At 40.5% G+C, this 16,489-nt stretch overlaps 1 protein-coding gene and 1 pseudogene across 6 annotated transcripts; one reads left to right on the top strand and one right to left on the bottom strand.

Annotated features, from left to right (window-relative positions):
• Positions 1-404: 404 nt before the first annotated feature.
• On the bottom strand, positions 405-3,139 carry LOC126611798 (eukaryotic translation initiation factor 2 subunit alpha homolog; annotated as a pseudogene).
• Positions 3,140-11,411: 8,272 nt separating this feature from the next.
• Positions 11,412-16,050, top strand: LOC126611150 (rRNA (cytosine-C(5))-methyltransferase NOP2C). 6 transcript variants are annotated; one of them, XM_050279335.1, is made up of 13 exons: positions 11,413-11,675; positions 11,781-12,039; positions 12,133-12,280; positions 12,393-12,530; positions 12,905-12,967; positions 13,279-13,400; positions 13,711-13,951; positions 14,251-14,462; positions 14,844-14,944; positions 15,202-15,283; positions 15,416-15,477; positions 15,561-15,714; positions 15,828-16,050. In XM_050279335.1, the coding sequence occupies exons 1-12, from the start codon at positions 11,488-11,490 to the stop codon at positions 15,694-15,696; spliced, it is 1,752 nt and encodes a 583-aa protein (XP_050135292.1). In that variant the 5' UTR covers positions 11,413-11,487; the 3' UTR covers positions 15,697-15,714; positions 15,828-16,050. The 6 variants fall into 6 exon arrangements, with proteins under 6 accessions (XP_050135296.1, XP_050135295.1, XP_050135292.1 ...); XM_050279334.1 differs by having other exon boundaries at positions 15,561-16,050; XM_050279336.1 differs by lacking the exon at positions 12,393-12,530 and having other exon boundaries at positions 15,561-16,050.
• Positions 16,051-16,489: the final 439 nt, after the last annotated feature.

Below are 16,489 nucleotides of genomic sequence, written 5' to 3'. Positions count from 1 at the left end.
GAAACTAAATAATAATAAAATATCTTAGAAAATAAAATCCTAATAAAACTAGGAGAACCTGCCAAGCACTTGTCCAGCCATGTTTTAGCCTCAGATATCCTCCAAATCCAGCCCATAATAGCTTGTTTTAAAGATTAGGACATTCTGAACCCATCTCCAGAAGGCCACGAACCCAGCTGAGGTCATCTTGGTCTCCAAAAATGCAATTCAAACCCAAAACTTCACTATTCCAGCACCGCGCAATCCTCCTTTATTTTATTTCTAGAAAATAACCGCTTCGTGGAAAAATCTGATATTTTGATACAATCAAGCTAACTGACTCATGAACGTCGTCCAACTGGAATTACTCCAAAATTCCTCCATTTGACCATGTTTTGATCCAAAGAAAGTTGAAAGTCCTATATTGGAAATACAGTTCAAAGTATCAAAATTCTTCCAAAATATTAACCAAAATATACTAAGAATAGGGTTAAATATATAATATTGTTGATGCACAAAACCGGAGGTCTTGGTACAACGTAAATCCGACCGTGAATCTGCAAGTAATGTAAATAACACAAGATGTATCGTGGTTCACCCCAAGGTTTGGGCTACGTCCACACCGATTGTATTGTATTTATCTGAGAGGTGAGGGAGAGAACCTCTGTAATGAGAGGAGATGTGAGAGGGGTGAGAAGGCTCCAGAAATGGCCTCCCCTAATTGTGAGGGTGAGGGGTCCTTTTATAGAATAAGGACTTCTTACTTATTACATATTTGCCCATTCCTTTATCACATAATTACATTTAAGTCCCCTGAGTATTTGTACGAGCTCTAAATACGGAGGTCCTAAATATGGTATAAACAGTAGTCCCTCAAGTCTTCAGTCAAGAGAGTCTTTTGGCTGGAGACTTGAAATTCAGTCCATATGTGGGCCGAAGTAACTAGATGTTGTCTTGAACTGATGCTCGATATGAGGCGGTGCTCAATCTGAAATAATGCTCAACTAGAAGTAGCACATGTTGCGAGGCTGCTCGGCTCGTGGCTTATGTTGCCTTGGTTGGCTCGGCTTGTGGCGTTGAAGGTGAGGGAGTCCCTTTTATAAAATAAGGGCTCGCTCCTCAATACATGAATGATGGGCTAGAGTCGACGCTCTCTAATATTGGTGAAGGAGTCCCTTTTATAGAATAAGGGTTCACTCCTCAATACATAAGTGATGGGTTAGAGTCTCCCAAGTATTTTTCATGGGTGCTCTTTAATGAAAGTGAGGGAGTCCCTTTTATAGAATAAGGGCTCGCTCCTCAGTACATAGATAATGGGCTAAGTCCCCCAAGTATTTTTTATGAGGCCCAGTTGAGGCCCAATATATGGTATATAATGTAGTCCCCCAAGTCTTCGGTCAATAGAGTCTGTTGGCTGGAGACTTCAAATTGAATCCATGTATGGGCCGAAGTGGCGGTTGTTCGGGGGTGGTATTTGTATACCCTGCACTAAAGCTTTGTAGGTGAAGCTTTGAAGCTGGAGCTCTATAAATGAAGCTTTTGAAGCTAGAGCTTTTGTAAATGAAGCTTTTGAAACTAGAGTTCTGTAAATGAAGCTTTTGAAGCTAGAGCTTTGTAAATGAAGCTTTTGAAGTTGATTGACATGAGTTATGCTCATGAATGTTTGTGTTGATTGACATGAGTGATGCTCAAGGGTGTTGTTATGAGTGATGCTCATGAATGTTAACATGAGTGATGCTCATGAATGTTGTCATGAATGATGGTCATGAATGTTTATGTATGACTATCATGAGTGATGCTCATGAATGTTTATGTATGACTGACATAAGTAATGCTCATGTATAACACAAGATGTATCGTGGTTCACCCCAAGGTTTGGGCTACGTCCATACTGATTATGTATTTATTTGAGGGAAATTGAGCTCTGAGAATGAGATCTTTGAGAAGGGGTAAGAGGACCTAGGAATTGGCCTCTCCTAATTGTGAGGGTGATGATTGCATCATCCCTTATTGAATCTGCTGCTGCTGATGGTGATGATGCTGATCTTGAATTTGATGATAATGTTGTTGTTGTTGGTGTTCAAGTTGATTGTTGTTTTCTTGAATACTAGAGGCCATGGGAAAAGAAGAAGGTGTAGAAGTAGGTCTTGCAGAAGAAGCTAAGAGCTTTGTTTCTAAGAGTTGCTGATCTCTTTTATTTTCTTCTTCACCTTCGTCCTCCTCTACATCTGAATGACGCTTCCCTACTGCTATAAGAACAATCCCAAGCGCCAATGGTAATCCTCCAGCTATCCATGAAGTCCAAAAATCTGCTCCCATGAAGGCTTCAGATCCGAGTCCGGCACCGGATCCAATGAAGTGGCGGAGGTTACGGACTCAAAGCATGGAGGCTGGAAGGATCTTCCTTCGCCGTCTCTGGACCCACTGTACATTGCTAAAATCGGACCAACTCGGAGTCCGTGCCCGGTTATACTCGCTGAACAAAGTCCTACCTTATCAAGAGTCTGTGTGGTAAGAACATAAAGTGGAGGAGCAAGCATTTTAATTTTCACAGGACAGTCATTATTGCCCACAGCTTCCATTTTCCTCATGACATCCTTACTGTGAAGAACACCATCAAATTAGAAGCATTTCATTTCAATATCAGCTCGTATCTTCAATGATTGTGGAGTCATTCTTCTCCTAATATTCTTCACCAGAGATTCTTTGATTTCCTCTGACACAGCAGGAACCACCTTAGTGACCTCTTGTCCATCAGGGCCAACCTCTTTGACCTCACGTGTGAGGGTGCTAAGAACTGAATCAAGATCAGCCACAACTATTTTGAAAGCCTCAAAAGCATGAATATACTTCCGCTATAAAGGCCAAACAATATTGACATACAAGTCCTCCAAATCAATCCCCAAAGTCTCACCCACATGGCGCATGATGGAGTGGACGAGCTTACTCTTGTTGTACCTCTTCTCACAGGCCTGGATATCCTCCTCGAAAACCTTCTGCTTGCTCAAACATTGTCTTGATCATCCTGTGTTGACATGAAAAGAACACGGGCACGCTCTGGTTGGTGTTGCATGCTCTGGTTGGTGTTGCACGCTCTGGTTGGATTCGAGAAATCCGAGGGAGGGAAGGAGAGAGAGGAGAGAGAAAGAGTCAGAGACATGAAAAGATGCGGTGGTGGGATGGAAAATGAGTTTTTGCAGATTTTTGCAGATTCAAGGTGGAGTGTGATGAGGTCTCACGGTGGTGAGATGAAAAAATGAAAGAGAATTGACATAGCTTTTTGTGTCTGAATGATGCAATTTATTTTATCTTTCAGAAACATCTGTAAAAACCCCATCAGAGGGTAAAAAAAAAAAAAAACGGCAAACCCCAAAATAAGTGGGCTGGCATGTTGTGGAGAGCGAAGGCCCATAAGCCCAAAATAGAACCAACTAGGTGATCAAAAGTATGCCCAGTACTTCCAAAATTATTCGGCAACCCGCCGCTATTACCACTAACCAGGTGATCAAAAGTACGCCCAGTATTTCCAAAATTATTCGGCAACCTGCCACTATTATCACCAACCAGGTGACCAAAAGTACGCCTAGTACTCCAAATTCGACATGAGCATTACTCATGTCATTCATACATAAACATTCATGAGCATCACTCATGACAATCATACATAAACATTCATGAGCATCATTAATGTCAACATTCATGAGCATCACTCATGTTAACATTCATGAGCATCACTCATGACAACATCCATGAGCATCACTCATGACAACATCCAAGAGCATCACTCATGTCAATCAACATAAACATTCATAAACATCACTCATGTCAAACAGCTTCAAAGGCTTCATTTACAGAGCTCTAGCTTCAAAAGCTTCATTTACAGAGCTCTAGCTTCAAAAGCTTCATTTACAAAAGCTCCAGCTTCGAAAACTTCATTTACAGAGCTCTAGCTTCAAAGCTTCACTTGCAAAGCTTCACCCACAAAGCTTCAGTGCAGGGTATACAAATACCGCCTCCGAACAACCGCCATTTCGGCCCATACATGGATTCAATTTGAAGTCTCCAGCCAACAGACTTTATTGACCGAAGACTTGCGGGACTACATTATGTACCATATATTGGGCCTCAACTGGGCCTCATGAAAAATACTTGGGGGACTTAGCCCATTACTTATGTATTGAGGAGCGAGCCCTTATTCTATAAAAGGGACTCCCTCACTTTCATTAGAGAGCACCCATTGTTCATGTACTGAGAAGCGAGCCCTTATTTTATAAAAGGGATTCCCTCACCATCATTAGAAAGCAATGCCGCCAGCTGAGCAACCGTCTCGCCGCGGGCATCACTCTTAACCCATCACTTATGTATTGAGGAGCGAACCCTTATTCTATAAAAAGGACTCCCTCACCATCATAAGAGAGCATCAACTCTAGCCCATCATACATGTATTGAGGAGCGAGCCCTTATTCTATAAAAGGGGCTCCCTCACCTTCAAACGCCGTAAGCCGAGCCAACCAAGGCAATATAAGCCACGAGTTGAGCAGCCTCGCAGCATGTGCTGCTTCTAGTTGAGCGTTATTTCAGATTGAGCACTGCCTCATATCAAGCATCAGTTCAAGACAGTATCTAGTTACTTCGGCCCACACATGGACTGAATTTCAAGTCTCCAGCCAAAAGACTTTCTTGACTGAAAACTTGGGAGACTACTGTTTATACCATATTTAGGGCCTCGTATTTAGATCTCGTACAAATACTCGGGGGAGTTAAATGTAATTATGTGATAAAGGAAGGGACAAATATGTAATAAGTGATGAGTCCTTATTCTATAAAAGGACCAATCACCCTCACAATTAGGGAAGACTATTTCTGAGGCCAATTCCTAAGGCTCCTCACCCCCTCTCAACGCTCTCACTCTCAAAGCTCTCTCTCCCTCACTTCTCAGAGAAATACAATACAATCAGTGTGGACGTAGCCCAAACCTTGGGGTGAACCACGATACATCTTGTGTTATTTACATTTCTTGCAGATTCACGGCCGGATTTACGTTGTACCAAAGCCCTTGATGCACAAAACCGGAGGGCTTTGTTACAACGTAAATCCGGCCGTGAATCTGCAAGAAATGTAAATAACACAAGATATATTGTGATTCACCCCAAGGTTTGGGCTACATCCACACTGATTGTATTGTATTTATCTAAGAGGTGAGGGAGAGAACCTCTGTAATGAGAGGAGATGTGAGAGGGGTGAGAAGGCTCTAGAAATGGCCTCCCCTAATTGTGAGGGTGATGGGTCCTTTTATAGAATAAGGACTCCTCACTTATTACATATTTGCCCATTCCTTTATCACATAATTACATTTAAGTCCCCTGAGTATTTGTACGAGCTCTAAATATGGAGGCCCTAAATATGGTATAAACAGTAGTCCCCCAAGTCTTCAGTCAAGAGAGTCTTTTGGCTGGAGACTTGAAATTCAGTCCATGTGTGGGCCAAAGTAACTAGATGTTGTCTTGAACTGATGCTCGATATGAGGCGGTGCTCAATCTGAAATGATGCTCAACTAGAAGTAGCACATGTTGCGAGGCTGCTCGGCTCGTGGCTTATGTTGCCTTGGTTGGCTTGGCTTGTGGCGTTAAAGGTGAAGGAGTCCCTTTTATAAAATAAGGGCTCGCTCCTCAATACATGAATGATGGGCTAGAGTCGACGCTCTCTAATGTTGGTTAGGGAGTCCTTTTTATAGAATAAGGGCTCGTTCCTCAATACATAAGTGATGGGCTAGAGTCCCCCATGTATTTTTCATGGGTGCTCTCTAATGAAAGTGAGGGAGTCCCTTTTATAGAATAAGGGCTCGCTCCTCAGTACATAGATAATGGGCTAAGTCCCTCAAATATTTTTTATGAGGCCCAGTTAAGGCCCAATATATGGTACATAATGTAGTCCCCCAAGTCTTCGGTCAATAGAGTCTGTTGGCTGGAGACTTCAAATTGAATCCATGTATGGGCCGAAGTGGTGGTTGTTCGGGGGTAGTATTTGTATACCCTGCACTGAAGCTTTGTAGGTGAAGCTTTGCAAGTGAAGCTTTGAAGCTGGAGCTCTGTAAATGAAGCTTTTGAAGCTAGAGCTTTTGTAAATGAAGCTTTTGAAGCTAAAGCTCTGTAAATGAAGCTTTTGAAGCTAGAGCTTTGTAAATGAAGCTTTTGAAGTTGATTGACATGAGTGATGCTCATGAATGTTTGTGTTGATTGACATGAGTGATGCTCATGGATGTTGTCATGAGTGATGCTCATGAATGTTAACATGAGTGATGCTCGTGAATGTTGTCATGAATGATGGTCATGAATGTTTATGTATGACTGTCATGAGTGATGCTCATGAATGTTTATGTATGAATGACATGAATAATGATCATGTATAATTTGGAGTACTGGGCATACTTTTGATCACCTGGTTGGTGGCATGAAGGAGAGTACGGGTTGTACATTTCATCACCTGGTTGGTGGCATGAATGGCTAGTTACCAAATGATATTAGAGCACGGGTTGTACATTTCATCACCTGGTTGGTGGCATTAGCGGCAGGTTGCCGAATAATTGTGGAGTACTGGGCGTACTTTTGATCACCTGGTTGGTGGTAATAACGGCGGGTTACCGAATAATTGTGGAGTACTGGGCGTACTTTTGGTTACCTGGTTGGAGCTATTTTGGGCTTATGAGCCTTCACTCTCCACACAACATTCGAGCCCATTTATTTTGGGCTTTTTTTTTTGTTTACCCTCTGATGGGGTTTATACAGATATCTCCGAAATATATGAAAAATAATTTACATCATTTTAAAATAAATTCGACTTTCTGATGGGGTTTATACAGATGCCATCATTACTGTAATTATGTCTGATTCTTTTTATCTTCTTTTGTTTTCTGCTTTCTGCTTTCTGCTTTGGATATGTCGCTTGACGACATGATTAAGGGCAATATTCTTTCTCTAAAATGACAGCTATTTGGACAGCTTTTTCTACACCACCCCTTTGCTTTTCTCTGGCTTTCTCAAAGAATGAGAATATGCATGATAGTGGGCATCTTCGTCGACAAAAGCAAAAGTATAATCTTTCTCTTTTAGCTTTTACTTTTACCTTGCAGAGTGCAGATGGCACTCAAGTTCTCTGTTTCCCCATGCACCTTTGTTGCTTCTGTAGATGCTAGCTAAGCCTGACTTCAAATCTCTCCCACCGAACGCCGACCACCACCAAAGCATCCTACAACCATCTCTCATTTCTGCCCTTTTCTTCTTCCTCTCCACTCTCTGACGAAATGGCAGCAGACGGAGCAGCAGCTGCAGGAGCGTCATCCCCCCGATCACCGTTAAGCTGCATATACGAACAGAGAGAAGAAACCATGGTCTCTCTAAAACATGGTCAGAAGCAAAAGAGAAGACTCGCAAGGTTTCTGAAGCCATGTGCCATCGGATCTACCATCGCAGTGGGTCCCTCAAAAATTCCACTGCTCTGTGAGGTCTTTCCTCACGACCTCCAGCAATGGCCGTCGAAGGAGTTCTTCAAAAGGTGGAAGATTCCCCAGGGAAAGTGGGATGAATGGGTCGATAGGTTGGCTGGTAAGTACTGCTCCACCTGGAACCAGTCTGGAATTTGTGATGCAATTTTGAGGTAACGGTCTGGACTTGGTGGCACCGAAGCGCCTGAGTGAAATCGGGCAAACTGACCGTGTGGTGGATGACTCAGTTCGTACCGTAATCATTGGATTTTGACCCACCTACTATGCAGATGACCAGCAAGTTCTCGCTGCACGCACCGGCGATCGCGTTCAGCGCACTGAGCCCGCCGATGGTGAACGTAACGACGCACGCTCCAACCCCCATGGCGCACACATAGCCGTCAGCCACATAACCCGTTGCAACAGCCGATGAGGTTAAGGCCGGGCTCGGCGATCAGGTGGTTGAGAAGAGCTATGCGTTTGGATCCATCTGACGGAGCCTCTGAGACTCGACTGTTGCCCAAGACGGGAACGGAGCTTGGAAAGTGCGGTGACGCTCCTGAAGAAACTTCATCGATGACTGCACCCATCGATCACCTGTCTCTCTCTTGCCGTACTAATTTAATTTTGGAGTTGCGCTTGAAAATTCAAAATGGCTGAAAAAAGGAAAGTACGTAGAGACTAGGGACGGAGTGAGTCAAAACTCAAAAGTTGGAGAAATAGTAGTGGAATCTGCAAAAGAGAAAGTTGACACAGCTTTTTGGGTTTTTGGGTTGTGCAGATTCACGGCGGAGGTGAAAAATTGAAAGAGAACCGACATAGCTTTTCGTGTCGATTTCCATAGACGGCGCCAAATGTTGATGCACAAAATCGGAGGTCTGGGTACAACGTAAATCCGACCGTGAATCTGCAAGTAATGTAAATAACACAAGATGTATCGTGGTTCACCCCAAGATTTGGACTACGTCCACACTGATTGTATTGTATTTATCTGAGAGGTGAGGGAGAGAACCTCTGTAATGAGAGGAGATGTGAGAGGGGTGAGAAGGCTCCAGAAATGGCCTCCCCTAATTGTGAGGGTGATGGGTCCTTTTATAGAATAAGGACTCCTCACTTATTACATATTTGCCTCTTCCTTTATCATATAATTACATTTAAGTCCCCTGAGTATTTGTACGAGCTCTAAATACGGAGGCCCTAAATATGGTATAAACAAATATAAAATCTACTCATCAATACTAAAGGGTACCTTATCAAGAACAATCATCTCTACACATGCTTCCAAGCAATCAAATTAGTTAAACTCCCTATTAACCAAAGTTTTACCCCCTTTCTTATCCTTATAAAGAAGTTTTTTTTTTTTTTTTCCTCAAGTTGACCTGATAAAATTTACATTGTCAATTAAGATTTTTTCTCATTCTGGATGTACCATTAATGCTTGAATCGGACGCATAGTCACCATCATTTGTATGCTCCAGGCAATACACACATTTTGCCCTAAGTCTTACATGTAGAACCATTACCAGTTTATCAATCCATCTTTTACAACATTCCCTTCTCTATCCTTGAGACTTACTAGGGTCTTAACTTGATAAGGCCTAACGTGCTCCCAAGTCTTACTACGTTTACCTTGTAGGAGTTGGGAAACACTTACCTCCTCTTGATCGCCTTCACTTTCGGTCTCTCTTTTGCTTCCCCCCAATTCATATTCCAAATCAATTGCATCCTCTACAGAATCTACATAATCCGAAGCCTGCATCCAATCAATACAAAAATATCAATTACGATTACAATTACAATTACAAGTCAATCTAGCATACACAATAACATTCACAGAACCACTGAATTTGTTCCACAAATTATCCTATATTCACACGACTTGATTAAAGCATACATAGACTACTTCTCCTATATTCACACAACTTGATTAAAACATTGAAACAGATTATCTATTAAAATTGTGCAGATTAAGCAAGCTACTTCTCCTATGTTCACACAACCTGATTAAAACATTCAAACATATTATCCATTAAAATTGTGCATATTTAGTGCAGACTACTTTTTCTCCTATAAGCAACGCAGCCACTTGGACAAATGGTTGTATAATAAGTTCGTGGTGGTGTTCAAGTACCAGAGTCATATATAGTTCAGGCATGCAGAAGAGTTAGTGTTCTAGTGTGTTTAAAACCAAACAATGATGGTGGTTAAATGCTGATCACATTTCGAAAGCATAGACAATCATTCAATTTGACCTATTATATATATATATATATATATATATATATATATATATATATGTATGTGTGTGTGTGGGTGTGTGTGTGTGTGTATGTATATAGCTATAAACCACTACTAGATTCAGTTAGCTTCAAAACTATATATATGTATATATATTGTACACTACATATCAAATTCACAATGCTTGACATCTATGGAGTCCCCAACACATACAATGGCGAATGCATTCAACCATCAAAGAAACACTTCAAGTGCTTCTTAGAAAAGCACTTGGAAGAGAACCACCTAGTATTTTTAAGTTTTACTATCAAATGCTCTCATAAATGCTATTTGATTGTCAGAATAGCCATTCCAAAAGCAATCTCAAACATGCTTGTAATCTACCCCCAAGAACAAATTAGAGCAGCATTTCCTTTATTTGTTTCCCTAATCTAAATTAATTTTGAGGAAGCATTATTATTTCTCAGATAAAATTTTGTTGGAAATATATGGGAATCTAATTCTCAAGCAAAAGTAGAGGACAAGGAAAAGGATACAAAGGATAATATTATGGAATTAAAACAATTCAACAACAACAATAACAAATTCATAATTAATCATATTTTGACAACAACAATAACAATTCAACAACAATAATAACAAATTCATAATTTCAGATAAACCCCCAATTCCAATCCCAATTTGAATCTAAAAATTAAAATCCTAATTTTATAAAATGCAACTAATATAGATTAACTACATCAAAACTACAAAATTCAACGACAAACTCAAAAGCCTCAGCATAATCTTACAATTTCAGAGAAACCCCCAATTCCAATCCCAATTTGAATCTAAAAATTAAAACCCTAGTTTTATAAAATGCAAGTAATAGAGATTAACTACATCAAAACTACAAAATCCAACAACAAACTCAAAAGCCTCAGCATAATCTTACAATTTTAGAGAAACCCCCAATTCCAATCTCAATTTGAATCTAAAAATTAAAACCCTGATTTTATAAAATGCAAACAAATTCAAGAGATTGACTTACCATGAGAGAAGACAATGTCACGATGGTTGTGGTGGAGATGAGACCGTGAGATAGATTGGAGAGGATGAGTGGTGGACGGCGGGGTGGCGATTGAGAGAGAGACCGAGGGATGGAGTGAGAAAAGTGAGAGAGATCGAACTATGTCATTGACGAGTGGTAACTAAATTTCTTACCATAGGGATCCATTCTAGTGTGACCAAGTAAGCACCAATAAAAACAATGAAAAACTAACAAAAAGTCCAAAAAAACTTTAGTTTTAAAGAAAAATGACAAATAAAGGTGTAGTGAATAGTACCAAGAAAAGGTAAAAATGTGGTTTTTCATTAAAAGTGAACAGTACCGAGAGTATTTCGTTAAAACTCTCTAAAAACAAGCCACGTGGACGACAATTTTAATTGAAAAACTCATTCGGTACCAAACAGAGAACCCAAACCGAACCAATCTTGTACCCATATCGAATGAACCAAAAAAAAGAACCGAACCGAACCGATTCTTGGTATTTTTTGCCCAGGCCTAATGTCAACTATTTATGTCAAAATATTGCAACTTTGTGCTACTAGAGCCACATTAATAAGCCCTCACAACGTTCATTTTTGGCGCCAAACAGGCCCAAACAACCCAAAGCCCAAAACTCTAGCTAACAGGAGATTTATCCCGGCCCAGTTTCCTCCCAAAAACCCCAAAGCCCGATTGCCGAAACCCCCGAAGTTCTGCAACTCAAGCAAAAATGGTGGTGGTGGTGCTGCTTCCGCCTCCTTGAATGAAGAAGAAAGCTCGGAACTTGCTCAAAACCATCGCCTCCTTCTTCACCAAGCACCACAAAGCCATGGACGATTTACCAGAGCGCTACTCTTACAACCCAACTCTCCGCTGGAACGCCGACCTCGAAAGCTACTTCTCCAAGGCATACGGACCCAACCATTTCTCCCGCATCTCCCAAGCCCTATCGTACCTCTCTCTCTCTCTCTCTCTCTCTCTCTCTCTCTACAATTGCAATGGTGCATTTCATTTTTCTTATATTTTCTGTCTTTTTTGTTTTTTGGGTTTGCTCAGGCGGCCGTCTTGCTACTCCTGTATACGCGTGAACACGCTGAAGTCAACGCCGGATGCCGCCATTGAGAAGCTGAGGGCGGTTCTGAAAGAAAAGGGAGCTGACATTTCCAAGTGTGACGTGGAAGGGATGGACTATGTGCTGTTTGTGAGGGGTTCGGGTCCTCACGCCATTGATTATGGCTGTGCTGCAGATGGGAAGCTTCCGAAAGAGGTTCTTGTGAGCCGGAAATGCGCCGAGGCAGTTCTTCGAGGTGCCCAGGTTAGCGTTTTTTCGGTTTCTTTTGCTTTGAATTTGGTTTGCTTATTCAGTTGTTGCTGAAAGAGGATGTTTTTGGGGGTTTTTGATATGTAGGTGTATGTTCCTGGTGTATTGGGTTGCACTGCTCATGTGGAGAAAGGGGATGTTGTGGCGGTTTCAGTGGCAGTTGAGCAGCCTGGTGCCGATGGTGGATGGGTCGTTGGGATCACCCGAGGGACTGTGCTGCAAGGTTCAGAGACAGGTAAATAGTGTATTTGTTCATGTATGTGGGATTGAAGAATAGGTTACGAAGGTTGTGAGTTTGCTTAAGTGACTGTGGGTTAAGAGATGTTTTTTTTAAAATGATGTTTTAGATCCTTATCATATTGAACGAAGGGGGCTGTATATCGGCCAAGGAAGAGCAATGCTGTCAAGGGCCGGGATTTTCCGTGTTATGGAAGGGCTTGCTGTGGATATGAGTGACAGAGTATTTAATCTCCCTTCGTTACATGGTATGGTTCATACGAGAGTAGAAGCCTAGCTCTCTGCTAATGTATTTCATGCCGTCTAAAGCTGTTGCATGGCTCTTCTTCTAGTATATCAAGTGTTTCAATGAGCTTTAATTCATGCTTTTTGCTTCATTTTTTGTTTCAAATAGTATTGCATTGATAATTTAGAATAGATTTTTACTTTATAGATTGAAGGATGTTCTCCTTAGTAGTTGACATGGGTCGTTAATGAGAGAACTTTGAGTTTTCTTTTATCTATAGTCTGTCCTTATGTTTTTTACCTAATTGATGAGTAGTTGCTTGTTCTTTCTGATATGGTGTGTATTTTTGGTTTTTCATTCGGCTATAACTCCAATGTCTTTTTTCGTGGCTTCCAGACGTGCTTGAGGGGGAAATATTTCTTCAAAATCTGCCAAGCATTGTTGCTGCTCACGCACTAGGTACCTATCACATTGTTTTGATTAACTAAAGCAATCTACATAGGGTACTGTTTCCTAATTATCATTGGTTCTTTAGGATTTTGTCACAGTGATCCAAAACCACAATAACTACATAATCTTTTAGGTTTCTGCACAAAGTAGTGATCTGTGTCATGGTTTTCCTTTATTTGTATTTATATGATGTATTATATTTGTGATGGATGCTTACTTCCATAGGAATTAGCTGGCTGTTGCTTTACTGCTATCATTTTTGGAATATTTAATGAAATTTTTTAACCGTGTGATTTTGTTATTTCTCTTGTGCTTCTTAGATCCTCAAAAAGGTGAGCGCATATTAGACATGTGTGCTGCACCGGGAGGGAAAACAACTGCAATTGCACTTCTTATGAAGGATGAAGGAGAAATTGTTGCCGCTGATAGATCTCACAATAAGGTAAATTTCCTAACCCGAGATGTGGTAGAAGAAACAGTGTCTCCCTTTGCCTTGGTTTATGATTCCGGTATCCTATTTAAGTCATGTTATGGATTTTAGTTCTTTATATAAGGTCTGTCCAACAGATTTGCTGTGGTTCTCATGGGTGGTTAGATTCTGGGTTCCTTGTTTAAATCAAATTGTGGAAAGATAATTTAATTCCACTGATCTTGGAATTTTAATGTCCCATAATGAATATTCCCCCTTCTTGGTTTTTTAGCCTTAAGGATTCCGGTTTCTTGTGCTACTTACACTCACAATACTTTTGCAGGTGCAGGGTATTCACAAATTGGCTGCTGAAATGGGCCTGAGTTGTATAACCCCATATAAACTAGATGCTCTAAAATCTGTTTGTACAACAAACGAGTCCGATGATTTTTCTAATCACTCTTGCATTAAGGAAAATCATGTTGGAAACGTTCAAGGTTCTGACTTGATAAAGTCAGAATTGGAGAAGTCTAAATTGATTACTTTCGAAAGGTTGAATGCTGAGATGGATTTCAAGAAAAGTGGTAGGTAAACTTTCCTCATATGTGTACATGAGAACAATTTTCATGGTTCTGCACTGGCTTCTGGTTCTGATAGTTGGGAACAAGAACTTGTTGGAATCAGTATATACGTTCATAATGTTTTTAATTTGTGAACAAGGTCATTAAATATACTTGCAATAATTTGTGACCTTGTGGATTCTAACATATCTTCTACATGTAATTGTTCTTTTTCATACTGATGCAACAGTTGTCATTTTGATTTTATTATGTGCATGGCAAAGGCTTCTTTCGAGTTGAATCTAATCAAATCAATGTTTTAGTTAGCAATGAAAAGGTGAATGAGACAACATACACTAGCAAAGCTGCCATCAGGAAGGAAATGCGAATAAAACGGAATGGTCCAGGAAGAAATCAGAGCGTGGGTGGTAGGGTTGAGAAGTCAAAGGGATTTGCTCCCAAGAGCTTTGATCGAGTTCTTCTTGATGCACCCTGCTCTGCCCTTGGTTTAAGACCTCGGCTATTTGCTGGAGAGGTACCATAATCCTATCAAATATTGTTCTACTTTTAATACATGATTACAGTAGTAGTTTTTTTGTTTGTTCATTGTTCTGAGTACTTTTGAGGTCGCACTTGGTGCGATGGCAAGTGCCTTCGCCCATGAGCGGTAGGTCTCGGGTTCGAGACTTGGGAGCAGCCTCTCCATAAATGGGGGTAAGGCTAGCCGACATTCACCTCTCCCAGACCCTGCGTAAAGCAGGAGCCTTGTGCACTGGGTACGACCTTTATTGTTCTGAGTACTTTTAATGCCTTGTGTTGTTGATGTCTTATGCGCGGATGTATCTACAAGATGTTTTGTTTAAAATTAGGTTCATTAACATTTTTAAGTTTTGATTTAGTTAGTTGCTTATTCCAGGAAACAATTGAATCCATGAGAAAGCATGCGACATATCAAAGAAGAATGCTTGATCAGGCTGTTCAGTTGGTTCGCCCGGGTGGAGTTCTTGTGTATTCAACGTTAGTAGATATGCCTCCTCTTGTTCATAGTGTTACTGAGCATACATGATAAGTATTCAAGTATGCAAGGTTTCTTGACTTCGATCATAAGTTACATTATTGGTTCATTTTCGAGAAAAAGATGGTTACATCACTGGTGCCATCTTTTTAAACTGTATCACCTCCAGATGTACCATAAATCCCGGAGAGAAACTAAATTCTTGTACAGGCATCGTCCTACCATTGAACTGAACTTTCTACGTTGTTCTCACCTCCAGATGTACCATAAATCCCGGAGAGAATGAAGCTGTTGTTCGATATGCTTTGGATACATATAAATTCCTCTCCTTGGCACCGCAGGTTTGGTTCAAATAGTTTGTTGGAGGTCTATGCAATTTAGTTTGTTGAATTTCTCAAATTTTCCTTAACAATGAGGAATTGACTATATCTCAGCCAGCTAATTTTTCATTTCCTATTTACTTTGATTTTCAGCACCCAAGGATTGGAGGACCTGGTCTTGTTGGCCGTTTTGAATTTCCCGATGGATATACTGAGTGAGTTCATTTCTCAGTCCTGTGTAATTGTTTAAACTCCTTCCCAAACCCTAACTAACCAGTTGATCTGATTGACCTCACAGGGAGTGGCTGAGACCCGGGGAGGAAGAACTCGTTCAGAGGTTTGATCCATCGTCCTCGCTTGATACAATAGGGTTTTTCATAGCCAAGTTTTCTGTTGGATCAAACAAGGCTGACTTACAAAACTCCGCATCTTGACAAGATCAGAACTTCAGCGTACGCATACCACAACAAATAATCTCATCTCGAATTCAAAGTTCACCCGCACACAAATACCACAAGTAGTCTTAACTCGAACTCAGAATTCACCTGATAAGATTTGTTTCCAGCCCGAATACTCAAGCAGGGGTCGTGATTAACAAGTTGTATATTTTCATACACTAGAGAAGAAGACCGACGAATCACAACTATGCTTTAAATGTTGTTTCTTCATCCCACAGGCAGTAAGAAAATATTTGTATGAGGTATCCACGGAAATATTGATGAATATTTACATACCAATATCTTTGATAGTTCATAGAAATGATGAAAAAGTGCTCAAAATCTTGGAAATTTGGCGTGAAAGACATGCTACTTGACCAAATTAAATATATTTTTGCACACAATATTCATACGTATCTATTGAATTCACTGTTGATTCCTAATTAGGATTTACCCAATTAATCGGTGCATAACCTTGATTTAGATAAAGAGCACCATAGTGCATACTCATAGGTGCATAATCTTTATTATAACTCTGTTCGGTTACTAAACTCATGCAGTCGAAACTAATAGATATCCTCATTGGATGGATTCCCCGAATTTATACGGTTTTGATTTTTTTTCTTATTTCATACAACGATACAAGTCAGACAACAAGCTAGTCAAATTATGTATTGAACCTGCGATTTTATGGGTGTCGAAAAACCTTTAAACTTGTGACTTACTAAGCATAGATAATAGACTTGTAGACCGTAGTGCTAATAGAGTTATTTTTTCTTGGTGAGCAACT

The sequence above is a fragment of the Malus sylvestris genome, chromosome 17 (assembly GCF_916048215.2).
Source record: "Malus sylvestris chromosome 17, drMalSylv7.2, whole genome shotgun sequence".
Lineage (NCBI taxonomy): Eukaryota > Viridiplantae > Streptophyta > Magnoliopsida > Rosales > Rosaceae > Malus > Malus sylvestris.
The sequence above is the reverse complement of the archived record's forward strand: the minus strand, read 5'-3'. Positions and strand labels throughout refer to the sequence as shown.

What these genes read in the sequence shown, in the direction of transcription:
- LOC126611150 (XM_050279335.1), top strand. Translation starts at nt 11,488, where the DNA reads ATGAAGAAGAAAGCTCGGAACTTGCTCAAAACCATCGCCTCCTTCTTC. An exon ending in GATGGATTTCAAGAAAAGTG is followed by an intron (nt 13,952 to 14,250) that starts GTAGGTAAACTT and finishes TCAATGTTTTAG; the next exon opens with TTAGCAATGAAAAGGTGAAT. An exon ending in GGAGTTCTTGTGTATTCAAC is followed by an intron (nt 14,945 to 15,201) that starts GTTAGTAGATAT and finishes TCTCACCTCCAG; the next exon opens with ATGTACCATAAATCCCGGAG.